We start from the raw sequence: 25679 nt of genomic DNA, 5'->3' as shown, positions 1-25679 counted from the left end.
CTAAATCTGCAGAAGGGCAAAGGCCTCATCTTCCTATTACCCTTCCACACATGCAACCTTGTACAGTGTGTGCTATGATGATGGGATGTAGATATAGCACAATCCCCTTTTAGTCACCGACTGAGAAAGGCATCTGATGTCAATAGCCGAAGCTTGATAAAAAGTGCAACGATCGCCTCTCCATAACCCCAGATGTAACCCCCGCATCGTCATCCCGATAACCCCGGCACTAGAGACCCTACTAGGCCGGATTTTGCTCCAATGGCCATCTTGACAGACGGCATGTTCCGCTGTTATTTGGACTTCGTGCCGGTGATGACGGCTTTTGAAGGGTTGAATAAGTCCAAGCTCATTAACCTATTCGTGTGGTCTCGGCTATAGTTATTGGATTGTACATATAAATTGTGCCCACGCTGCCGACATCCAAGTACAGAAGTATCAGTGGTTGAAACAATCTATCTAATCGACTCGAAACTGGTCCAACAATCGCCATTGCGGGTGCCTTTATCCATCGTTGATACCATGATAATTTCGCTACTTTTTAGTGCCGCCGCGGTGGCCGCTGTGCCGTCCAGTTCCGCGGTTAGTGTGAGCAAGACGGTGCCAAAGGACGCGGCTGCAGGAGTCCTGGCTCCATTTGTCTCATTTTCGATCGAATTTTCATCCTTTCCAGACTTTGCAGGTATTTTATGAGACGAAATAGACCTCAAGTAGCTTGGATTGACCTTTTACAGGAAACAAATCCAAGCCAAATAAGTTCTCCAACCAGCTGCTGGACAACCTGGCTGAGCTACAAGGCGTGAAGCCATACATCCGAGTTGGCGGAAATACTCAGTGAGTAGTCATCAATCAGCGTGGGATCTAGGAGACTATTGAACTAATATTCATCAAGGGACTTTGCTTTATACGATCCAAACCTCAAGACTCAAATCAATGGCACCGTGGTCCCATCCGTGTCTAGTGACTATCCATACATTATTTCAATCGGCCCTTCCTATTTCGAGGCGTACAACACCTGGCCAGGCGTTAAATTCAGCCACGGATTCAACCTTGGAAAGAACACGACCGAGGCCATGGATACTCTAGTTTCAACTGTTCCACTGGCATGCAAGGCCCTTAGCAATGACCAATTTGCCCACTGGGAACTGGGCAATGAACCCGATTTGTTCTCCGGAGCAGTTCGTCCGACGAATTGGACAGCGAGTGACTACGTCGGTGAATGGTTGTCCAAGACGCGCATTATTCAGCGCCACTTGTCCAAAGCCTGCCCTAGTATGTTGACTCATGGAGAGTACAAGTATATTGCTCCATCATTCGCGGGTACAGCGAATCGTTTAGATCCTGTAAAGACCTGGGAGGCTGGTCTGGATTCTGACCATGATATTGGGATGAATTCGATGCACAAGTAAGTTGCGATATGAAGCGATATGTTCAATGCCAGCCCTGACAAGTACTAGCTACATGGGAGGCGCAGACTCTCCAGGTGTCACTCTTGCTCACACACTGATGAACCATACCGCGGTTATCAACAGCGTTGGAAATCATGTCGCTGTGATGAATAACCTGGAGGAAAACAACTTGGCCAAAGGAGTTCCTTATATCCTGGGTGAAATGAATTCCCTCTACCACCAGGGCAAGCCGGGTCTATCGAACTCGTTTGGTGCCGCCCTTTGGGGCGTCGACTTTAACCTCTATTGTGCATCCCAGAACATTCGTCGCACTCACATGCATCAGGGTACAGACTATCGATATGCATCTTGGCAACCTATTGAAACCAACAAGACAGCAATGGGTACCAAGGCACCATACTACGGCAATGCCATGGTCGCAGCTATGCTGCACGGCAAACAAAACAAGCAGGACTCGAACGTTCAGGTGATCAACCTCCCAATGGCTCATGAAACGGAAGCTGCCTACGCAGCGTATATTGATGGCAAACTTGCCCGTATCGCGGTGATCAACATGCAGGAGTACAACTACACGGGTGTAGATTCCGCCTCGGCCTCGCGACCATCCGCCACCTACCAGTTCCATTTGTCTGGAACGTCGAGCAAGTCCCTATCAGTGCAGCGACTGTCGGCAAATGGAACCGATTCTATCACGGGTATTACCTGGGATGGTTGGTCATATAACTACGAATTGAAGGGTGGTAGCCCCGTTCGGTTGTTGAATGTCACCATTGGCCAGACTGTGCAGGTGGATTCCAAGGGGTTGGTGGAAGTGGAGTTGCCGTTCTCGAGTGGTGCTATTTTAAACCTCTAGTGTGAATTTTATTAGCGTATAGATAAGGAGGGATTGCTGTGGCTTGTGGGTGGAGGTCAGACACAGCAAGATATCCGCTAGATTGGGGGGCCATCAGGGGATCCCCTTTGCACAAAGCTTAGCGGGAGAGTAGCGAGTCATTTCGGATCCATTCGGTATGTGTGAAATATGATAGATGATTGGTATGATCAAATCATGAATATATGTTCAGTGGGCAGGTTGAGGGTCTGGATGCTGGGACTAGGGAGCGGTCCAACCAGATATGCTTTGCTTCTTTCTCATTTAAAAGAATCTTGAACCATCTACATGAATGGCACAGACATCAAATTGTTATTATTTCGTTCAATTGATGACTCATTGATGATGTTGAACCTGTTACGAGGGTTTGAATTAATTAAAGCCTGCCGTAGAATGGGCTAAGTGCAGAGTAAGACAAACATACAATGTAGACTTCGGAGCTGCCGTGGAGGAGATCGGCCCTACCGAAAGAGGAATACTACTTATTGTGGTAAAGCGGTCCCGGATGATCGATTTTTGTTGATTTGAACACGAGTCTTGGCATTAGAAGACTTCTCTTCACCCTGTTTCGACTGTGTAGAACAAACCAAAATTGACCCGCCATCATTTCCAAATCCCGACCACAGCGCCCCCGCTCCCTCGCTGCGTTTTGCAGAGCCTCGACATATCAGCGTCACTGCGTTACAATGATACATCATGGTTATGATCCTCAATTTCATCCGAAATATCGCCGAGCCGAGTGTGAACCCGATATCGAGTACCAAGCCAATGTATACACTCGTCGATAATGGTCGGTGTTATTGTGGCTGATGAGTACTTTGACTGTTTCGTCAAGCCATCCGAGCCACCTACGCCAGTGGAGCCGCCGATCCGATTTGAATGCAAGCCAAGGGACGCATTTCCTGGTCTCTGGTTGTAGGATTCGTCGCCCTGCAATCGTCTTACAATGGAAATCGAGGCTGCAACACCGATGGAACCCAGGCGCTTTGGACTGTACTTTGGGGCCACTAACTCCCTACCAAACTGACGGGATTCGTGGCACCGGCCAAGTGCGGGAGCAAGCATGGATATGCACAGTTTTCAAAGTACCAGTGGTCGCGTTCAGACCCGCTTGGATCTTCGGATAGGGTGCATCGGCGTTCGGATACAGTGTTGCACAGGGCGAGGCCGCTTGGGTGTATGTGTCGCCTGCCCCGCTGCTACGCAAGGGGGATGAGGCCCCGCGCTTTCGAAGCCACCTCCACTGACTGGATAGTTTTAGTCAATGTGTTTCTGGTTAGTTAGTTAGAATTGCCAAGAAGGCAGACATGGCTCAGTCATGATGACTCAGTATGGAGTACTCCGTACAGCACAGAGAATAATTAGGAAGATGGGTCGTTGGTCGAGCAGAATATCCGTGCTAGGTCGCCAACTTTTTGGCTTTCTGCCAAGATAAGGCTATGCCGCGGATGGTGAGAAAATGGCAGAGGGAGGTGCTATCTGCTAAATGCGAACAAATTGACTAGTAGTCAGTACTAGTACTTTGTACATATCCAGGTTTTGCTGATGGAAACTGGGAACTGGACTGGGCGAACCAGTGTCATCAAATTACTAACTTTGGTATACTGGCATTCTCTCTATTAGGAAGTATCTCTTTTCGTGCTCAAAGGTAGCTTTTCGGCCGCTATAGTAGTCTACTCCGTACTCCACAGCCTGTTCTCTTTCATTGTTATGCCGGTCTAAAGCATCTCGACTGGCGTTAGAGTGGGGAACCCCTCAGCCCATCGGGCGGCACCAGAGCCCTTCCAATGATGCTACATGGGTGATTTCTCCGTCAGTACATGGCGCCAGTCCGATTGGCAATAGTCAATTTACATAACAGGAAGAAGCAAAGACCTATCTTAGAAAAAGGCAGGCTTCATAGCATTCAGTATGAAGGGAAAACGTACCTTTTACCGTCAAATAGACTTTCAGTGGTACGGATTGCGTCTTTTTCAGGCACCATAGCGAGTACATATGCGAATAAAAGGGCTGATTCCAATTGGTCTCTCTCCATATCCCGTAGGTTGCGACGATCAGGTATTTCGTTCGTGATCCGCAGGTCCCCATCTACTTGAAGGAGCCTTGACTGTCGATCCGGGACAAAGGAACCGTTCCTAATGGACGCATGAAAGTCATAGTACCCTCATTCAGCCACTGACCCGGCCGAAAACATTGAATTTGGGTCAACCTTCGGCCATTGCTCGGGTTGCTCTCGATCTGCAGCGATTTTCAGTCGAGAAAAGGCCGTACGTGCGCGGCACTAAAGGGTTCATGGGGATGTAACTAGATCTGTGGGTATTTGTCAAGGTTGAAAAGCAATGATAGAAAAAGAAAGAAGAAAAAAAGAACGCAGAAAAGAATGGTGATTGTCGTGGGAGGAGGTGGCCTGGTCCTGAACTCGAACCTCCACCTCCACCTTTACCTCTCAAGCCCTAAAGTCAAAAAAAATGTCAAACAGAGTAATTACCCATGTTGGCGTCTACCCAGCGGCCCGAGTCCGAAGTTCCATGGATTTGGATAAGCTCAAGATTCGATGGTTGTTGCAATGACCTTAATCTGAGGAACCGTGGATCGCCCAACTATTGGTTACACACATTCCCCAAGCCGTTTGGCGATTAGACCCTTTGGACCTGGATGGGCCCTGAAAAGCGGAGAAAGGGGCCGTTCTATTTCGCCTTCATCTCCGATTTGATGCGCGCACAGACGATCGTATTATTGACCTGTATGGAAACCTACACAGCAAAAACCTAATGGGGTTGCGATTGATCATGCACGTACCCACTGCTAACCTGGAGTGCCCGCTTTCGGGGTTCCAGACGCGTTGCCCGCTGTTGGAGCAAGATAGAATTTCGCGTTTTTTGTTTGAATTGTCCAGCTGATGCCAACGATGTCGAGTATAATGCATCTTCTATCGGAGAATGTTTTCTTAGGTTGTGCAGCCGGAGACGCCCTGACCCACCCACCGCCTGACTGGGATCCTACAGCCATGACTTGAGGCCAACTCCTGCGATCGGCGATCTGACATCATGATTGGCGAGTAAACAGTTTCCCTTCATAGTTCATTGGATGATCTTCCGATTCTGTACATTTGGGTGCTTGAGTTAAACCAGTATATCCCCTGACAAGCTACCGCCATCTCTACGGTTGACGTTGTCTGTACGCCTGTTTGCTTTTGTCAATTTCTGGAGAAACTATACTGTAGTTTCTCAAATTTCATCACTGCCAATAATAATACCGTGGCTAGTGTACAATGGCGTATGGGTTACTATTTCTGCAGGGTTGATGCTCGTCCAGTTGTGGCTTGTGGATTGTCCAAGCGCAAGATCGTCTACCTTTTATCCAGAGGTAGACAATCTCGAATCCCTTGGAGGCGTCGAACCGTGGGTACCGGGAATTAGACGCGACAAATGAGCAGCGCAGAGCGATTATACGCTCGTACCTTCATCGCTGTCATTGCGCACTATTCCGTACTTCTCTCCGCAGATGACCGAGACCGTGAGAAATAACATCAATGGAAGGATTGGAAGAGGAAAGATATGCACTGTGATCCAATCGAAGGCTCTAGGTCCATTGTTTGGCGGAATACAAAGGTACAAATGTACAAATTGTACAAAGATTGTTAAACGCAAAAACCGGAGAAGCCGGCTTATTGCCACCAGCTCAGCCCCGCCGATATTTGCTTTCGTCCTTGCATCAACTAGCTAGCACGCCGGCGATTCCCATAGCCAGGAAACGCCGTCATGTGGAGATCTACCAATACTGGGGCTACATGGAGGTTACAGTACTTTGGTACCTGTTGAAACTAGACTCGGCGGGATTCTTCCTAACGCGTTTCCATGATCTTCCCCCATGTATAACTATGGTGCATCCCATCCCCTTCCTTGCAACTGGCACCGGAATCTATATCCATCGGCGTCCTGCAGTGTCCCCCCGACTCTCTACACGGCCAGATAATTCTGCGGCCCTCAAAAAGAAAATTCATATACCCCTGAAGCGCCGCGCATCGCCGATTAAAAGGAAAAGTCTAAGCGACTCCTACCGTGTGCTGTGAAATCTCGCCATTGTTCCAACTCGAGCAAGGAGGAGTTCGACTAAACCACCAGCTGTTCTCCCCAAGCATATGTCATGGATATGAATCGACCACATCTAGGCATTAGCGATGCTCTTGAGCGAAGGCATTCTGACACATCCCTGCTCCAAGTAACTCAGATGGTATTTGCGAGATCTACAAGTCGTATAAAAAGGCGAAACACGGATACTAACTCTTGGAATTTGTACAGCAAGCCCCAGCAATGGAAGTTCCTCACCCACACTACGCCATGATCTATCTCGATCACAATGGTGAACTTCGAGTCAAAGCATCTGCGTCAATTGCTGGCTGTGGTGGAGCTATCTTCACACCAGAGGTGACGGACAACTTTGTGAAATTGGCCGCTCCTGGCCCCATGGCCAACATCCAATTCAATCCCAGTAAGCCGATTTTTCCAAGACACATTCCGTTCGTCGGATCTTGACTGGTATCTAAACTCGCATAGATACTAGCCACTTGGCGGATCGGTCGCCTTTCGGCGTTCAACCTAGCCCGGGACTGGTACATGCCGGGCTGACCAGGCCTGCTGAGTTGATACCATGTCAGTTCCTGGATCAGAACAAGAGGAGACGACGCGACACGAGAAGAGCGAGCACGGCCAACGCTAGACCCAAATCCACATCACCATCGCCTACTCCTCGGCCGGGACGTACCATGCTCCGCGTTGGGGACAAGGATCTACTACGACGGTACTACGAGAAGGCATTTGAGGACTTTCAGCAATTGAACTGTCGAGCTATTGCCAAGTCATACATCAAGCTCGTGGAACCGAGGAAACAAGTTCACTTTCCTTATAATGGACGCAAAGTCATTGCCGGTGTATCGCAGCGCGTGGATCCGGAACAGACCAAGCCAGCGTGGTGGCCAATTGGTGTTCTGCATCGAGAGCCAGATCATCTCCTTAAGAGAGGTAAGCAATGAAGAGACAAAAAACACCAATTGTCACCACCATAGCTCACTCTCTATAGACCGCCTGAAGCTGCTTGTACATATACTCTGTGAGCTGAAGGATAGCCACGGTGTCACTGCAGACAAACTGCGCGAAGCTGGACAAGACGTTCGCCGCCAAATCACACCTTCACACCGAATTCAAGTACTGGATGAGATCTATTTCGTGCGAGAGATGGAAGAAAGGTATCTGGATGGAAATCTAGGTGTGTACATCAATGCCCTCGAGACTTGTCTCCAAACCACTCCGCTGACTGGAAGTAGACGCAAAAGCTCGCCTTCAGGTCATCCACACCTATCTCCCGGAGGCCATATGTCAGGAGGATGAGTTATCTTCCAGTATCTATGTTGCCCCAATCACGGCGCTGGATGAAGAGTCGGATGGCCAAGACACGCCGAGCTTTGGAGTTGAGCATAGCTTGCAGTTAGACGACAACGCCCCCGTGGCACACCCGAGCTCACAGGGCATGCCACTGTCTCCTACTACCAGCGACTCAAGTGGTCCCCATAGCCCAACTTTTGGAGCATACCCAGCCACTATGGGCCCTGGCGTGATGCCGCAAGCATCTCCCACGGCTGTTAAGCACATCCCCACCGAGCCGAATTACCTACCAGGATACTACGGGCAGCAATTCATGCCCACCGAAAAGACAGCCCCTGGGGGCTACTGGCCTGGTGTGCCTCAAATTCCCCAGGTTTCACATTTTGGATATTGAACTAGATCTGGAGGGATTTTCGTTTTTCTTTTTCGTTCTGAGCACACGTTGGAATTTTGGATAAGGTTACGAGACACGAATACAGTACGAGCGACCGCATATATTGGGAAGGCTGTTTGGAACATATTTTGGGCTGCACTCTTCTTTTTTCTATTTGGTGTCATTTATCTTGAGTCAGATTACTATACAAAATTACCGGGATAATTCAGAAGGAAAGTTCAATGATGGCACTCGCAATATATGGGACGCAAGTCTTGGGGATTTTAAGGACCCTAAGAGTTTTGAGAACGGATTTGTGGTCTTTTTCAAGCCGTTCTGCTCATCCACTCTGTCACCTCACCGGCTACATCGCTAGAATAAGAAGCCGTGGCCCCTTGTAACCTTCATATCACACGTACGACCTTTGAGAATCACGGCATTTCGGGTTGAGAATAGTAATCTATGATGCAGCTAGAGAAAATCCCTTCCATGTGTCCTTCCCTGTCGAGTCTGGGACATTGGAGGATTTGCCCTCAATTGGAGGAGATCGCCATGCAATTTCCGAGTCAGTTGACCGGAATGGACTGAAGGGGACTGAAAAGACAGCGTCAATCTCCTCGAGTGATCGGCCCTATAAACCATGATCCACATTAGCTTGATATCTGCGTTTGGGGCATCTGAGTTGATCACCTTGGTCTCTGGAAGGAAGAAGAATGTAAACAGAAGACCCAATAAGGCAAGGCTGCCAAAAACCCAGCCAACCTTGAAATGGATGCTGTCGATCATATAGGGAAGGGCGAAATTTGTCACAAAGGCCCATAGAACGTTCCAAGAAGTGCCAATTGCTTGCGTTTTCTCACGAACTGCAGCGTTCGGGACCTCGGCCCCGATAAGGTAGGGAATCGGCCCACCGCCCATCTAGATGTCGTTCAAGCGAATTAGACAAGAGAATGAGGTGAGTTAATGGATGAGACTTACATTGTAGGAGACTGCATACAGTATGAAGACTGCAACAACGGCATTATTCTCCGTAGTAGACTTGTGGCCTTTCTCGCCTATCCCAGCCAGGATGAAAAGCCACAAAGTCTGGAAGAAGAATGAGAACATAAGGCCGAAGCGACGTCTATAGAATCCTGACATTTAGAAAGCTTTCAAGGAATTGAGGTCGGGTTACGTACCCGAATCTGTCAACCATATACATCGCTGGTAAAATGGCAAGGAAGCCAAGGCAAGCAGTGATGAGGGGATAAGTGAAGGCGTACTTGGCGTATCCATTTGCTTTGTAGAAAACCACGGAGTATGTTGAAACAAAGGCCTGGCCCGTAGCCTGCTTTCACAATGTTAGCCTCATCTTGATTGATGACAAGGAAGTGTGCTGACCTGCTGGAAGAAGTAATATATGATGACGATTATAGTTCTGCGGAGGTTGGTCCCACGCAGGAGATCGGACCATGGAGTTTTATGCACATTCTGCTGAAGAGCCTCTCGAATGGATCGGATCTCCATCTCGCAGTTTCCGTTGGTGGTGTCCACTTTGGGTCTTAGACGACCTAACGCTATCACGGCTTCCTCATTACGGTCTTTGGACAGAAGCCATCGGGGAGAGGTGGGTATGAAGAATGTAAACACGATAATCACTGTACATATTGATCAGTAACAGAACAGATTTTAAATGGACGAGACACTTACGAACGGGAAAAACGAATTGGATGCCTGTAATAGTCTTCCAGCCAACGGAGTCCGTAGAGGTAGAGAAAACCTTATTGACGACCGAGGCAAGGATTGACCCAACAGTGAGAAACAATTGTAACGAGACAATGACAAATCCTCTGAAGAAGGCTGGCACAATTTCGGATTGATAAATTCTGATATTAAATGTTAGTCTCGTGATATACGAGGAAGGGTGTAGAAAGCTCACGTTACATTGACTTCCACCAAACCAACTGAGATGTAGACGACTATCCGACCAACGATGAACTGCGCAAGACGTCCAGTTCCAGCAGCACTTCCAGCGGAAGTTATCTCGACTGATTGCTAGCAGTAAGCAATGATGAATGCATGCTTGATAAACTGTCAACTCACTGATAATGCCAATCACAGAAATTATGGACAGGCCAAAAAACACTGTGCGATGGCCATACTTTTCAATCGCTGGACCGGCAAAGAGGCAACCGATAAATTTGCCAATGAATGCTAGCGATGTGAGAAGAGATGTATGGAGGGAGTCGATGGAGTACTTTCTAGTCTGGGGACTATAGGTGCCAAATTGATTCACAAAGCTCTGAAAAGATATTAGTGGCCATTCACTAGGAAACCTGGCGGGGTATTATAATTACTGGATTTGCGAGAATTCCACCAAAGCTGCCTGTATCATAACCAAAGAGAATATCTCCAACCAAAAGGCAGAAACAAGAAAATAGAAGCATCGGCGTCACCATGGACCAGGCAGAAGGGGAACCATCCATAGCGATACACTATTTCAGAGCTCCCAAAATTTGTTCAAAAAGCTACCGCGACCCAATATATTGATCAAAGTCAATGATATATGCTAGAAAAATCGTAATAAGTGACATTTCTTAGACATGATTTACCCCGTCGAGCTTATATACTCCTGACAACGTTGCACAAGGTTTCCCCTCGAGCTTCCTGAGATAGTGCCAAGGATGCCCATATCACTTCCCCACATCTGGGGTACATCATCGGACTATGAAATCACGAGAGCAAAAGCCAGTTAACTTTGATTCAACGCTGGTCTAGCCCTTGGGAAAGTGCCGCGCTCGGAGTAGAAATGCCTAGGGGCTTGAAGCGTTTCCGAGCGAGACCCACATTCTTCCATGTCCGGATCCACCTCGCTCGGAACCCACCAGCACTTGTGAATTACGACAGCGCTAAGGACGAGAACAGAACCACACGTGGAATGCCGGGAATGTGTTGTGCCGTGGGAATGATGATTTCGAAATCTAAGCCTCCCATGATGCGTGGTTTTCTTTTAGTGCGGGGCACCGCGTTCGTAGTACAAAATGTCACCATTAAATAGTGCGGATGCCCCCCATCACGCGATTGATGAAGCTTAGCTATTCCGCGCTGTCGAGAGGTTAACCCGGTATTTGCCAGTCACTTTTTATCAAACCATGGGTAGTGCTCCTGAATCGGGGTCCAAGAGACCTAACTTCCTCTTCATCCTTGCAGATGACCTGGCAAGTTCCCTCCCCAGGACCCGAATCTCAAACGACGCTAACATGTCTTGATGATAGGGATTCTCCGACGTCGGCTGCTATGGAAGTGAGATCCAGACACCTAACATTGACCGGCTGGCCTCGGAGGGCTTGCGAATGCTCAATCACCATGCTGCCGCTGCTTGCTCGCCAACACGCGCAATGCTTATGAGTGGAACCGATGCTCACCTCGGTGGATTGGGTGTCCTGATTGAATACAAGGAGAGTAAGCATGGCGCGCAACGATTCGGTGGAAAGGCTGGGTACGAGGGGTATCTTAACAATGATGTGGCAACTTTGCCTGAAATTCTCAGCGACAATGGGTACTTCACAATCATGTCTGGCAAGGTAGGAAATTACACAGTGATTGATACTAGTGAGCCGTTCATCCAGCACGAACGATGGCTAATACTCGCTTGTAGTGGCACCTCGGACTGCGCGCTAGTCAAGGACCCTTTGAGAGGGGATTTCAGAAAGCTCTTGCGATGCTTCCTGGCTGTTGCAACCACTACGGCTGGGAGCCTGTGCAGGAGCGATTCCCCATGGGAGGCTCCCCGCTGCATACGGAGAATGGTACCAAGGTTGACCTGTGAGTTAAATTATTACATCTAGTACAAAGGGCCCCTCTAATATCCTATCAAGGCCTGCCAACACAACAGCAGATCCTGAGGGCTTCTACTCAACCGACTACTATACCGACAGATTGATTCAGTATTTCGAGAATCGGTCGGAAGATGAAAAGGAAAAGCCTTTCTTTGCGTTCCTGCCATATACTGCCCCACACTGGCCGCTGCAGTGCTCCAAGGAGCAGCGCGACAAGTAAGATTTCGTGGAACACAAGATGAGCTTGAGAGCAGAACTTACTCCGAGATTACAGATACAAAGGAATCTACGATGATGGCCCCTATGCCCTGCGAGAACGTCGCCTAAAGAAACTCGTTGAGATGGGAATCATCGATGAGTCGGTCGTCCCACACCGGGTTGAGACAAAGTCTGTCAACGCTGGAGAGTGGGCAGATCTCACCCCCGAGGAGAAGAAACTTTCCAGCCGTGCTATGGAAACATATGCTGGCATGGTGGATACGGTCGATGTCAATGTTGGCAAGGTGATTGAATACTTGAAGAAGACCGGCGAGTACGACAATACCTTTGTCGTGTTCATGAGCGATAATGGAGCTGAGGGTGCTGCGTAAGTAATCAAGATTCCTTGAATGCCGTTTTGGATTTTGACTGACAACTGATTGTAGGCTTGAAGCAATCCGTAAGTCACAACTGACCGCTAAAGACAGACTGGACTTCTTCTGACACCTTTTTAGCCGTCATGGGCGATCGAATTACAGACGCGATTCACAAGTACTACGACAATTCGCTCGATAACATCGGTGCCTTCAACTCGTTCACTTGGTAATTTCTCCTCGATTCCCAATAATTTGGAAGATGTCTAACTGAAAGGTACTAGGTTGGGGCCACTTTGGGCGCAGGCATCGACGGCACCATCGCGACTATTCAAATGCTTCCCATCTGAAGGAGGCATTCTGGTTCCATGCATCGTCAAGCCTCCTTCAAACACTTTCCAATCTTCCTTCACGCCAGGCTCATATAATCGTTCCTTCACGACTGTAATGGACTTCTTGCCGACATTCCTCGATTTAGCGGGAGTTTCCCAAGCCCCCGTTGTAGAGAAAACACAAGTCATCAATTCAGCCGGAAACATCACTGCGACTCGGAAAATGTCTACTTTCCGAGGCAAGGATGTCCACGCCGTACGAGGAAAGTCTTGGATCCCATTCTTTTCCAAGGGTCAAAAGGTTGAACCTAATGAGGCATGGCACATTCACTCATCCACTGAGCCCATCGGGTGGGAACTGTTTGCTCAGGGAGCATTGCGAAAAGGTGACTGGAAGATCGTTCATATCTCCAGAGCCCGGGGAAGTGCGGGTGACGGAGATGATGGCTGGGAATTGTTCAATGTTGCCAATGATCCTGGAGAGACAAAGGACTTGGCAGATGCCGAGCCGGAGAAGCTGGCTGAACTAATGAAGCACTGGGAGGAGTACGTTGTCGAGTGTGGTCTTGTCTGGGGAGAGAGTGCTATGGCTCCTGGGCTCGGAAAAGACGAGGCGCCAGAACTATGGCAGGATGAGACAGAGCTGCAGAAGGCGTGGATGGGTGCCAAGGGGGGCTCTTGTCCAGTTGTTTGTGAATAATCTCTTGATCGGGAAATTGGAGTCGTTTATAGATCGATGAATATGCTTGATGCTTAGCGGACATGGCATAGATACGGTAATAAAGCCTATCAATTGACCCTTAAATATCAATAGAATGAACATTGCCGAATAAGGAAATAAAGAACGGTACGGCGGACGATAGAGGGGACTTCCCCAAAACTCTTAGTTGGCGATTTTCAAACCGGCAGAATCTCCATTTCAGCCATTTTTTGTCCCATATAATATATGAATTTCCTACATCCCTTAGAGAAAGCGATTTTACCACAGCAAGCCGATTGAAATAGAAAATCAATCGAATAATAAGATTGCTTAAGCTGAAATTAAATATATCTAATCTATAACCTCATAGCTAATCTCAAGACTAATAATCTGATAGCTAACCTTATCTCCTAAATCACCCACGTTAGTATATATGAGACTATTAGATAGGGCTATAGATAACGCTTCATCAACGAACTCATATGAAGTTACATAGTTATATTTCGGTGTGATTTACGACATAGTAAGCTATATATATATGTACCTAGGCAAGAGGATTTGGGATATTCGGGTAGAGCGTATAGGCCGGTGGAAAAAGCGGTAAAGGCACTTAGTAGGATTTAGGAGTTTTGGGGAAGTCCCTTCTATCGTCCGCCGTAGAACGGACCAAAACGTGACTATTATTGGAGTATTGTGGGCGTTCCACTCAATCTCAATCATCCGAAGTCATCCCGTCCAAGTGGGGCCCCCGCATTATGGCGTGAGACCGCGCTTCAATGACCACATAATGCCCCCTCTCCACTTTCAAAGTTCTCTCATGCCGTCTTGCTAAGGACATGCAAGAGCTGCAGCTTCTGGAATTCTGGCATCTATCTAGAAGATGAGTACTTCCGAAGCAGGTCAGCCTGATATAAGACCGCACATGCAGGATAATCCGTCCTCAGGAATAAAAGTTGCGATCCACCGCACCCAAACTGGTTGTCGTACCTGTAGGTCAAGAAGAGTGAGTCTTTCCATACCTAGTAGCATATCAAGTCTAACGATTGAGAATGTTAGGTTAAATGTGACGAGAGGAAGCCCGTCTGCTCTCGATGTTGCAAAGGCAATAGGGAATGTCGTTGGCAAGGCCCAAATCAAAAGCGAGCAAGGCAGTCTCGACGTCCTAATTCCACCGCATGTGTCCTCTGTCGAGAGAAGAAGGTATGTATTCCTAAATAAGGGTCTATGGAAATAAAATTAAGAATGTCATATAGCTCAAGTGTATTGGGGATGCCCACAGCGCTTGCGAAACATGCACTAGCATGGGCGTCGAATGCTTGCGATCTTCACCACGCAGAAAGCACACAAGCATCTCAGAAGATGCATTTCCTTCACCAGCCAGTCACGAAAGTATCGAGAATTTGTCACTTCTTCATGTCTCCGCAGATCAGACGCCAGGATTGAAGCACACAACTCCACTAGGTCCTCTGCCGACGGGGGGAGAACTAGAAGAGCTAATTCAATTGTATTTTGCTTCCGTGCATCGTACGTATCCTTCTGATCCAGCTGGTTTTAAGAAAACTAACAGATATAGATTTTGGTTTCGTTGCATTCATTCATCAACTGCATTTCAATCGACTCCTCGCCGAAGGAAAAGCCCCTCGCGAATTGACTCTTATGATGATCGCTAGTGCCACGAGGTAACAGCCCCATCCCTATGTAGTGCTCACTATTTGAAACAAGAGACTAATTTCTTTTGAAGATTTGCCGGAGACCCTTCTCCAGAAAACCTAGCCAAGGCAGATGCTTGGGCCGATGCCGCTCTCGAAGCTCTGCTTCCACGGATCTATCAGGGGTTTGGAGCGGTACAGCTTATGGTACGTTCTCGATATTGTTTTGATGATAGTCAGCTAAAGCAAGCAGAGCATTTTATTGGCTCAACACTATGAACTCAACCGGGGTAACTTTACGTCTGCTTGGTTGCTATCGGCGAATTGTACGAGGTAAGATCAGATATCTCGTCTTTTTCTTTTTGGCTAGCTCCTGACGACCTAGAATGATGCAAATGATGTCCCTACACACTTTTGATCGAACCTACCCAGCCAAATTTCCCTCTCACTTACAACTTTCACCTCTTCTATCTCATGAAGCACTCCGTCGCCTTGCGTGGAGCACATTCTTTTTCGACTCCATGATTGATGGAGGTCGATACGGTTTCCACTCCGTCGATGAGAATTCATATCGCCTACAGCTCCCTTGCGATCAAGCAAGCTTTCTAGGAAATGAGAACGTGATGACAGAAACATTGTTTCCTGAATCAAATACCGAACTTCGAGCGAGCACTGGCAATATCCAGCATGCACCGCTGGATATCTGGGGCTACGTTTTACGAATTGCAGCTGCTCGGCGTCGTGCACTCCACTTTGCCTTTCGCGCCTCTCACCGTGAACGGACAGTTGAAGAGATGATCGCCGAGCTTGCTATCATTGAAGCAGACGTCGAATCAATCGTTTCGGATCTCCCGAAGCGGTTTCACTTCAATACCGACAATTTGTTTATCCATCGTGATCGACTACTGACTTTTCTTCTTTTACATGTCTTGCGACATAATTTGTTTATTATTCTTGGTCGGACAGCGCTGTTGGTATACCAGCGAGATTCTACAAAAGCAGATCTCGTGGCACATGTACGCCGAAAGAGGATCTCGCATGCTTTGCCCATTGCGAGTATACTCGCGGAGGGATTGAAGGCGGGAATCGTTTTGGACCCTCATTTAGGCATTCAGGCTTATGTTGCTCTAGAGAGTAAGTTATGGCTTTTGGATCAAAGTGGGTTGGGGCTGACCCGGTCGTACTAGTCCTTCTTTTTGAGCCGCGGCGCTTGGCTGAGATTGATCCTTATGTCGACCCCAAAGCTCCAGAGTTCATAGCAGCAATACCTGACCTGTTGACTGTGATTCGGGAGCTTGGGCGTCGGTCGGAAGGGATAAGGCAGTTGGTGAGTGATTATGCTTTGCTCAAGAGCATGATGCTAACATCATCCAGCATATCGAGGCCGTTCATCGATTGCTAAGATTTGACTGTGCGCAATTTCTCAACCAAGTCGATATCGACGCATTTCACAGGTATTTCTCCCTCCACCTTCCGACTAGTGTCGGGTATGTCTCATGTTATTTCAGTGGATACCGTTTAGTCGGACAAGATCCAGCCGAATTCGACTTTCGCGATTTCCGATGGGCAAAAGTAGAACGAATCCGCCGCGGTGCTCGATCCGCTGCTATCGGCGGAGGTGATGAAGTGCTTCTCGAGTATCGGGTAGACGGAGACACGGCTGCTCACACCGTTGCACCTTCACCTCGTCTAGATGCTATTGATGTGAATAGTGCGTTGGGCTGGTCGCCGCCTATGCAATCTGCCCCGTCAGCTGTCCCCCATACAATGAGTCTAGCAGAGGGGCCTCGATTAGATACAAACGGTATGGAATCCACAAGATCAGAGTATGGACTTATGGATGAACCATCACTTGACTGGCCGTGGCTGTTGGAAGAGTCGGGACCATCTGTGTATCAGACCGGTGATCCGGAGACGTTTTGGAGCCAGCTTGAGCGAATTTGAATTTAGCGTGTTATGCGTAGCGTTATATTTGAAGGTGGTCAGTAGTATAAACTGCGCCGAGAAAGTGACCCGCAGCTGTCATATCATGATCTAGATATGTCCATGTGGCAGCCTAGGATGAGCATGGCCGGTCATCTCCCCGGTCATCTGATCGGACTGGACCGAAGTACTATACCTTCATGACTTCCGTTGGGGATAGTTTAGGTTGTTGGGTTGACACTCTCGCCACCATATACTGTTTATCGAACAAAGATTAAAATACATTGAAGGCAGCGGAGCTACTCTACCGATCTGTACGATAGAAATGATACTTACGGTTTATATACTTAACCTGTCAAAAGCTATGTCCATATTGAAAAGAACGACTCCGTCAGCCGTGTATAGTAAGTTCTCACCCCCAAGCATGTGGCTCGAACGGGCCCATCTGATTGGCTCCCAAATGGTCCAATGGCCGATCCCCACCAGGGCGTGTGTTATGATGGAGCTTCCTGGTTGCTCCTTGAGGCTGCTAACTTTCTCCAAAATCCTCTTCTCTTTTGCCATCTTTCCCTCACACTCACGCCGTTTTCGTGAGATAATCCACCTTTCGTTGCATACGGTTTGTTTGGCTCGCCAACCACAACGCGCTTACAACTCCCGCGTGATACTATCCGAGGCTCTGGCGGTCCGATAAGGTAGGGTACATCTTTTTTTTTACCCTGCCCCTCAAAGCAAAGAAAACACCAAAGATGCGCACAGATAAGAAGGCCCAGTAGCCGCTCTGGCCGCTACTTCGCTGTTGTTCCAAAAAACAACTTCTTGTTGTTACGATGGGTATGCTAACCTTCAGTCGTTTCCTCAGCCGACCCTACCCCCATTACCGGGACGGTCCTACCCTCTTCTCCTTCCAACAACAGTTTCTCATGGAGGAATCCAGCGCCAGAGAGCGCCGCAAGTCCGACTCCACCATAGGGGCGGATTCGCTGGCTACTACGCCCTCTATCGAAGAGATGGTAGACAACCCGTTCCTGGACGACTTCGAGCACGATGACTTTTACTCGCCGCCCGCCTCCCCCGGGAAGCACTCTCGCAACCCGTCCTTCTCAAACAGTGGCTCCTACCAGGAGGACTGGGAGACGTTTCCGCCACTTGACAAGCTCACCATCTTCGATCTCCTCGACAATATTCAGCTGTCGCAGCGGTTCGAGAAATGGCAACTTGCGCTCAACATGCAGCGCGAGAGGGTTCGCAAACAACGGGAGAGGCTGCGATTTACGGGGATGACCGCGAGGGAACGAGTGGTGGGCGAGTTCAAGCGTCGAGTGCCGACTGCCGACGAGCAGCTCGAGAAATACCGTCGCCGCATGAAGGAAGGTGTCGAGCGTTTGGGTAAACAGTGGAACAAAACGGCCACCGTGACCCTGCGCGAGAAGGTCTCCTTTATCGCCGGTGTGCTCAACATCTTCTTCAGTGGCTATCTTATTGGCGCCTGCCCCCAGTTCTTCTTCTACTGGTTCACTGCGCAGCTGGCCTACTTTATGCCCATCCGCTACTATACCTACCACGCGAAGGGGTACCACTACTTCTTGGCCGATCTGTGTTACTTTGTCAACTTGCTCTGCATGCTCTCGATCTGGGTCTTCCCGGGTTCCAAGCGGCTATTTATCAGTACGTACTGCTTGACCTTTGGCAATAACGCGGCCGCCATCGCCATGTGGCGTAATTCTCTGGTCTTCCACAGCATGGACAAGGTGGTCAGGTATGAGTTTTCTCCTTTTCAAACCCAAGGTCTTCGCGTGGGATATTCAGCTGACATTCTCGATTTTCTTCATCCAGTTTATTCATCCACATCATGCCGCCGGTCACACTGCACTGTATCGTCCATTTGACCCCGGTCGAGATGCTCAAGGAACGCTTCCCAGCCGTCTACGCCATCAAGTTCAGTCAGCCCGGTGATCCAGAGCATTATTCTCTGGGTGCGATGATTTTCTGGGCTACCCTGCCTTATCTGTTCTGGCAACTGATGTACCACTTCATGATCACCATTCGCCGCGCCGACAAAATCGCTGCAGGGCGTCCGACTAGCTTTACCTGGCTTCGCAAGTCATACTCTAAGGCCTGGATTGGCAAGTTTGTTCTCGGCCTTCCGAATGCGCTGCAGGAACCAGCTTTCATGCTGATTCAGTACACTTTTGCCCTGTCCACCATGATTCCTTGCCCCATCTGGTTCTGGTCACGATGGGCGAGTGGTGTCTACATGTCTGCCCTGTTCATCTGGAGCATCCATAATGGAGCAACATACTATATCGATGTCTTTGGCAAGCGCTTCCAGAAGGAGCTAGAGCAGTTGAAGAAGGATGTCGTGCGATGGCAGAGTTCCCCCGACTTTGCTACTAGCCCGCTCATTCTCCCCGATAGCTACACTCCTGCCAGTGGCGCTCTCGGTGCTCCCGCTCCCCTGGAAAAGCGTGGCAGCATCGATCGAATTCCGCTTCTGGATCCCACTTCGGCGGCAGCAACTACTGCCCACGAGGTCAACGATACCACCGCTCGTCAGAGATCTTAGCCGCTAGGGCATTTCTGTCTTTAATATCCCATGATACCCCTCTAGCGCATACGTTTCTTCTTCCCCGGATATAATTTTTGAGTTTAGCATGCACGGTTTGGATGCCTGATATTCGTCTTGAAATCCTCCCTTTTTCGGATCCTTGAATTTTGCGTGTTTTGTCATATGCTCGGGCAAGTTTATACATATTGTTTTTTGCGAAAGGAATGGAAGGGCCAACTGCATATTCTGTCATTAATGAAACCGTCACGATCACAATGATATGAACATTCACACATCGATAATATAAACCAATCACTTATCTAGACTCGTCGATTTCCCCTCCATCTTTACCTTAAGCCCGAGCGGGTCCACGCAACTCCGTTCGGGACTCCGGCCATCAGAGACTTGGCGGGATCGGCAACCATCGCTGCGCTAATTCAGTGAAGGACCGCCATCCAATTAACTCCGACACCAAAAGCCCGAAGCCGGATGTTATCACGTGATGCAAACGTGATGGTCTCGGGCGTCACAAACATCTTTTCCGGCCACTCCCAATGTCAGCATTACATTTATCCATCACCATTCATATTTTGAGTCTTTCTTGAATCATCGTGATATTGTGATCGTATTCCCTATTCGCTGTCGTTGTTGCGCCAGTCCGCCGTCGCCTGCTCGATTCTTCGGGCTCCCTTTTCCTTCCTCCCAACATTTCCGCAAATGTCCGCCACAATGAGATCAGCCCGCCTGGTGCGCCATACCACCGCATTGCGACCGGCGCTGACCGGTAAGATAGTTCTAAAGATGATGATAAACGTCTATAATTTTTGTCTAACTTGGGTTTCTTCTTGAATAGTTCGCTCTCGCGCTAGCGCATTGGGCCCGGCCTCGCTGGCCGCGGCCAACACCCTGCTTTACAATGGCCGAGGCATCCCAGCCCAGGTGTCGGCTCTCGCCATCCTCCTCCCCCAGCGCGGATATGCTACCGAGCATAACACTTCGACCTCGTCGCCCCAGTCATACCCGCCGCCTGGCTTCAATGCAGAACAAGCAAAGAAGCCGATTCCCCAGGATCAAGCTCAGACTGTCAAGCCTGCTGCCTCATCGCAGTCGGACGTCGTCAAGACCCGTGCTCGTGATGTGGCTACCAAGGCCGTTGCAGTGGAGGGTACTAAGAGTGTGGCTGAGGAGAAGAAGGAGACTAAGAAGTTGACCATCGGTCAGAAGATTAAGAAGGAGGCCCAGCATTACTGGGATGGTACCAAGTTGCTTGCCACCGAGGTCAAGATTAGTTCTCGGTTGGCGCTGAAGATGGCCGGTGGTTATGAGCTCAGTCGGAGAGAGCACCGTCAGGTATGTAGTTACCTATTCAAGCTGACACTCGTGGCCTATGGCAATTGCTAACTTAGTTTGCCGTTTAGCTTCAACGTACCGTCAAGGATCTCGGCCGTCTCGTTCCATTCTCGATGTTCGTCATTGTTCCCTTTGCCGAACTCCTACTCCCAGTCGCCCTTAAGCTCTTCCCCAATATGCTTCCTAGCACCTACGAGGGTCAGAAGGGCCGCGAGACCAAGGCTCTCAAGTTGAGCTCGACCCGCAAGGAGGTTTCTGCCTTCCTCCGTAACACACTCCGTGAGACTGGTCTGCCTTTGACCGCTGCTACTGTCAAGAACGAAGAGTTTGCAGACTTCTTCCGCAAGATTCGCACTACGGGCGAGTCTCCCTCCACCGAGGACGTCATCAAGGTCTGCAAGATCTTCAAGGATGACTTGACTCTCGACAACCTATCGCGCCCCCAGCTAGTCGCTATTTGCCGCTACATGAACCTGAACTCGTTCGGTACTGATGCCATGCTTCGCTACAACATTCGCCACCGCATGCGCCAGATTAAGCGTGACGACCGGGCTATTTCCTACGAGGGTGTCACCTCGCTGTCCGTGCCTGAGTTGCAGATGGCCTCTGCCAGCCGTGGTATTCGCACCCACGGTGTTTCCCCTGCCCGTCTGCGTGAGGACCTGTCCATGTGGTTGGACCTGCGTCTCAAGCAGGGCGTTCCCTCTACCCTGCTCGTCCTGAGCAACGCGTACATGTATACTCAGGGTGGTAAGGAGTCCGAGATGGCCTCGCAGATTGATGCGCTCAAGTCGGTTCTCTCCAGCATCCCCGAAGAGCTGTTCCACGAGATTGAGCTTGAGGTGCACAACGCCGAGGGTGCTGCTACCAACAAGCAGCGTCTGGAGGTCATCAAGGAGCAGGAGGAGCTGATTGAGGAGGAGAACGAGCAGAACAGCGAGAACGAGGGCAAGGGCGTTGCTGCCCCCAAGGATATCGAAGATATCGATGAGAAGGAAGAGCACAACAAGCTGGAAGCCGCTGCCGAAAAGCAATCATCCGAAGCTACCGAGGCGATGGCTGAGGGCGCAAAGGTTGCGCAGACTCCTGCCGCCAAGGAAGAGACCAAGACGGGCCAGAGCTCGTAAACTTATGAAATAGTTTTGCTTTGATGGGGTGTAGGTTGGGTCGGTCCTGTTACTATAGATCTTTGTCACACTATGTTTTTGCTTTCCCATATTTTCTGTTGGCTGCTGGCGACTCTTCGGTTCTCATCTGTGTTATCTCTCCGCTATGTCGATAGACTTTCATTCCCCCTCTTCACATCTCCCCCCATTCCTTCATCTCATTCATCCTTTTTGGCTTGCGCCTGGCTGGCTCTTCTTTTTGCTGATGCTGGACACACGCTCTTTCGCTCTGCTTTCCTTTCCTGTCTCAATTTCCATGTTTCATGTTTGATGGGCTATACCGCCATCCCAGGTCGGCTGCCACTTGTCTTCCAAGATGGGCAAGACTGAAATTGAAATGTCTGGTATATGTTGGGTGGAAGAGAGACATGCTCCCCCCAGTGACGTGGGTGGTTGGAGGCGAAAAGCGCCATTCCATTCCTGTATTGATAGAAACTATAACAAATTACATGATGCATTCTGGAAGTGTTTCACACGGTAGATTCGGAGTATTCAACCACTACTACTTGCCCTTGTGTATACATCAAGTAGGGGAAATCCATCGGTCTAATTCAGCATGCTCGGCAGCCCATTAGTCACCGAACCTCGGCTACGACGCTGGCACTTCCCCGCGACCAGTAAACTAGTCCGGAACTCTGGGGCTCATAGAACCGGGGTACTCTGCGAGATCGATTTACACTTTCCCACTTATACATCCCGAGGGATGCGACAACGACAGCTCCAGCTGCTTGAAACTATCCGTCGCAGCAGTGTACGAGATTCCAGACATACAAGTCCCCGCTTTTGCGTTCGCAGGTTTACTAGTGCACCGCAACTTCTCGGTTTGGGCTGCACGCCAACGAGATCGACACCGTCGACGCTGATGGCACCCCTCAATGCTGCTTCGCAGGTACGTTTAACGATCTTCTGTGACTAGCCGATGTATGCATGGATGGTGTCTTGCCACCTTTGCGCTTGGAGAGGGCAGCTATGCTTGACTTGCTTCTTCTTGGCCGTCGATATCCGCTCGGAGAGACATGACTCTGATACGAGGAGCTGTGGGGTGTCTGTCTTATACGTTGTCCTTCCTTGTTCCTTATGGATAGGACTACTGTGGTGTTGGGGATTCCAGTCTCACCTTGAAGTCTCACCCTTCAAGATTCATTGGGCCGCCACCGCTACCAAGACACAGCCTTGGAATTGAAACCTCCTCCCAACACCCGTGGATGTCCATCCCCATCGACCTCTACGCAAAAGAAGAAAGCAATGGCTGAGACCCAACCCGGTGTCGCGTGGTCTGGAGGAGAGACCAAAACAAGAACAAGCAAAGCAAAACGCTTAGCGAATAATACGGGCAATGGATTGAACTCTAAAAACTAATTCCGAGGTACAGGAAGCTATCGATCGATTACGCGGTTATACGCCCCCGCCAACGGCGTATGGAGAGGTCCCGCTGTCCAGGCGGGCTGCGGTGTTGATTCTGCTGTATGCCGATCTCCAGGGCGACCTTAGAGTCGTGATTACGATTCGGGCCAAGACATTGAGTTCGTGTAGGTACTTGCTCTGATATTTCCCCTGGGTCCTGCTTGACTGTACTTGGTACATGGTCTATGACCCTAATCCTTGGCCTTGGTCTCGGTCTCGTTCTCGCATGGTTTTGGACACGGGATGCCTGCCTATGGACAGCTTTGTTTGCAGGTCCAAGGCGTGTGCAGTAACCGATGCTGCACGACATTGCATACGCAGAACGCTAATACTGATTCTTCCTGATTGCATCTAGACGCAGGAGAAGCTGCTTTGCCAGGAGGTAAGTTTGCACGAAGATTTGCCCAAAAGAGGAACCAATGCAAGATCGCCCCCGGAATTGAGATCAGCAACGTTGTTCCCCAAGTTAGAAAGAGGTCGAAAACAAAAAGAAAAGAAACCTCGGATCTCAAGAGGCCCGGGGTAAAAAGAAGCAAAGAAAAAAGGGGAACATGAAGATCAACATGCCAGAGATAGTTGTGTAACCTCACAATATCGGTCTTACCCGTTTATCATTCTACGTGGCTTCGATATCTCCACCCTTATCCAGCAATCTACACCTCACTAACAGCCACTATCTCACCACCAGGCAAAGCAGACACCCTATCAGAAGCAGCCTTCCAAACCGCGCGCCGCGAAGCCTGTGAAGAAATCGGGCTACCCGATATCGCCCAGCCACTGCCGCCACCCTTCTCGGTCGAGCATCTCTGCGAGTTACCGGCGAACCTGGCCAAAACGGAGCTGGTGGTGCGGCCGTGCGTTGCGCTGCTGCACTCGTTTGACCCGGCTACGGGGGCCAATGCGGATCCGGAGACTGAGTTGATTCCTCGACTGGATGCGCGCGAGGTTGCGGCCGTGTTTACGGCGCGGTTTGATGATTTTTTGAGATTGGGGAATTCGGAGGGGGAGGGGGAAGGGGATTGGTATCGGGGGTCTTGGAGTTTGTGGCATAATAGTAATTGGAGGAGTAAGTCAAGATTTCCATTTTCTATTGTTTCTTTCTCTTTTTGTCCCATGCTGGTGTTTTCGGGGCTCTTCCCTTTTGATTCCGTTGTGAGTTGTATACTCGCAGGGCTTCCGCCCTACATAGTCCCTGGCGGTCCATTATCCTGTTTAGGATACATTCCGTTGCCTCATAATTCCTCTATCGCCTCATAGCGTTTGCCCTTGGTGTTTCGGCTCCATCTTCCTGCAGGCCGAACCCCCTTCCCTTCTCCACAGCCACAACGAACGGGTTGATCAAAGACACACACCACATGGTTCGGTGCGACAAGCGTGGGAAAGGGGTGGGCCTGCCGTCAACGCCAGACCCACTTGGTTTCATATTTGCTTTCCCCAGGGACAGCAAAGCGAGGAAACAAACCAAGTCGGGAGTATGGTTCTATTATGATTTAATAATAGATCCTGCGAGTATATCCCCGTCCAGTTCGCCGTGTCGCACCAACCATGCTCCCGGTGGAGATCGCCAGAAGGCAAAGAGAGCACCTTGTTTCCCTTGCCCCCTTTCTTTGATTTCTATGGATTCACCTTGCTTTTTCGATCCTTCTAGAGATTACCCCAGCAAAAGAAGAAAAAGAGCCCCCAACCTGAACAGGAAAGATAAAAGACAAAAAAGAAAAAAAAAGAAAAACAAAGACTAACCAAGTGGGGACTCCTCCCTCGGGAATAGTGCACCAATTCTTTGTCCGCAGCGCCAACCACGCCATCAAGCCTCGCAGTACGGGTAACAAGGCCCAAAACGCCGCCGTGGACAGACTGACCCAACAAGAAGAATCAGGCCAAGTCCAGCATTACCGCGTGTTTGGAATGACGGCACGGATTATCGTGGACGCGGCTCGGGTCGCGTTCGCGCGGGAGCCGGAATTCGAGCATAACAGCCATTTCGGGGACGAGGAGATGATTGCCAAGTTGAGGCGATTGGGCCGGTTGAGTGAGGTTCGTCGGCCGGGGGATGAATTGACGAGGGAGACGATGGAGAGGGCGGCCAAATTGAGTTAGATGGTTATAAAGTGCAGAGTACAGTACAACCCAAGATTAACATGGTAGAATTGTATACATTGGCTTATACATTGGCTGTGTATATT

The 25679-nt window shown here is 49.5% G+C and overlaps 8 protein-coding genes across 8 annotated transcripts; 7 read left to right on the top strand and 1 right to left on the bottom strand.

The window, feature by feature from the left end:
* Nucleotides 1-522: 522 nt before the first annotated feature.
* On the top strand, nucleotides 523-2262 carry N7496_004724 (glycosyl hydrolase family 79 C-terminal domain-containing protein; the record flags this gene model as incomplete). Its single annotated transcript, XM_056697653.1, has 4 exons — nucleotides 523-682; nucleotides 735-834; nucleotides 893-1405; nucleotides 1458-2262. 4 exons carry the CDS (start codon nucleotides 523-525, stop codon nucleotides 2260-2262), a joined length of 1578 nt encoding a protein of 525 aa, XP_056556178.1.
* Nucleotides 2263-6426: 4164 nt separating this feature from the next.
* N7496_004723 (DUF2841 domain-containing protein) lies at nucleotides 6427-8055 on the top strand (the record flags this gene model as incomplete). Its single annotated transcript, XM_056697652.1, has 5 exons — nucleotides 6427-6535; nucleotides 6592-6771; nucleotides 6837-7301; nucleotides 7360-7545; nucleotides 7604-8055. 5 exons carry the CDS (start codon nucleotides 6427-6429, stop codon nucleotides 8053-8055), a joined length of 1392 nt encoding a protein of 463 aa, XP_056556177.1.
* Nucleotides 8056-8494: 439 nt separating this feature from the next.
* N7496_004722 (uncharacterized protein) lies at nucleotides 8495-10499 on the bottom strand (the record flags this gene model as incomplete). The annotated part of the gene is made up of 9 exons (XM_056697651.1): nucleotides 8495-8665; nucleotides 8725-8952; nucleotides 9013-9157; nucleotides 9213-9364; nucleotides 9415-9671; nucleotides 9724-9899; nucleotides 9953-10061; nucleotides 10117-10315; nucleotides 10371-10499. The coding sequence occupies 9 exons, from the start codon at nucleotides 10497-10499 to the stop codon at nucleotides 8495-8497; spliced, it is 1566 nt and encodes a 521-aa protein (XP_056556176.1).
* A 666-nt stretch (nucleotides 10500-11165) lies between these two features.
* Nucleotides 11166-13456, top strand: N7496_004721 (arylsulfatase; the record flags this gene model as incomplete). Its single annotated transcript, XM_056697650.1, has 8 exons — nucleotides 11166-11231; nucleotides 11289-11597; nucleotides 11672-11838; nucleotides 11892-12068; nucleotides 12127-12438; nucleotides 12497-12510; nucleotides 12566-12653; nucleotides 12709-13456. 8 exons carry the CDS (start codon nucleotides 11166-11168, stop codon nucleotides 13454-13456), a joined length of 1881 nt encoding a protein of 626 aa, XP_056556175.1.
* A 1301-nt stretch (nucleotides 13457-14757) lies between these two features.
* N7496_004720 (fungal specific transcription factor domain-containing protein) lies at nucleotides 14758-17049 on the top strand (the record flags this gene model as incomplete). Its single annotated transcript, XM_056697649.1, has 8 exons — nucleotides 14758-14980; nucleotides 15030-15135; nucleotides 15198-15312; nucleotides 15359-15438; nucleotides 15491-16239; nucleotides 16293-16432; nucleotides 16480-16559; nucleotides 16614-17049. 8 exons carry the CDS (start codon nucleotides 14758-14760, stop codon nucleotides 17047-17049), a joined length of 1929 nt encoding a protein of 642 aa, XP_056556174.1.
* Nucleotides 17050-17858: 809 nt separating this feature from the next.
* Nucleotides 17859-19594, top strand: N7496_004719 (glycerophosphocholine acyltransferase; the record flags this gene model as incomplete). The annotated part of the gene is made up of 2 exons (XM_056697648.1): nucleotides 17859-18787; nucleotides 18865-19594. The coding sequence occupies 2 exons, from the start codon at nucleotides 17859-17861 to the stop codon at nucleotides 19592-19594; spliced, it is 1659 nt and encodes a 552-aa protein (XP_056556173.1).
* Nucleotides 19595-20293: 699 nt separating this feature from the next.
* Nucleotides 20294-22053, top strand: N7496_004718 (MRS7 family protein; the record flags this gene model as incomplete). The annotated part of the gene is made up of 3 exons (XM_056697647.1): nucleotides 20294-20360; nucleotides 20430-20926; nucleotides 20995-22053. The coding sequence occupies 3 exons, from the start codon at nucleotides 20294-20296 to the stop codon at nucleotides 22051-22053; spliced, it is 1623 nt and encodes a 540-aa protein (XP_056556172.1).
* A 901-nt stretch (nucleotides 22054-22954) lies between these two features.
* N7496_004717 (NUDIX hydrolase) lies at nucleotides 22955-25593 on the top strand (the record flags this gene model as incomplete). Its single annotated transcript, XM_056697646.1, has 6 exons — nucleotides 22955-22981; nucleotides 23465-23621; nucleotides 23852-23878; nucleotides 24167-24648; nucleotides 24935-24968; nucleotides 25241-25593. The coding sequence occupies 6 exons, from the start codon at nucleotides 22955-22957 to the stop codon at nucleotides 25591-25593; spliced, it is 1080 nt and encodes a 359-aa protein (XP_056556171.1).
* Nucleotides 25594-25679: the final 86 nt, after the last annotated feature.

This window comes from Penicillium cataractarum (assembly GCF_028827025.1).
Source record: "Penicillium cataractarum strain IBT 29864 chromosome Unknown utg000004l, whole genome shotgun sequence".
In the NCBI taxonomy this organism is placed as follows: Eukaryota; Fungi; Ascomycota; class Eurotiomycetes; order Eurotiales; family Aspergillaceae; genus Penicillium; species Penicillium cataractarum.
This window is presented reverse-complemented; position numbering and strand designations above follow the sequence as displayed.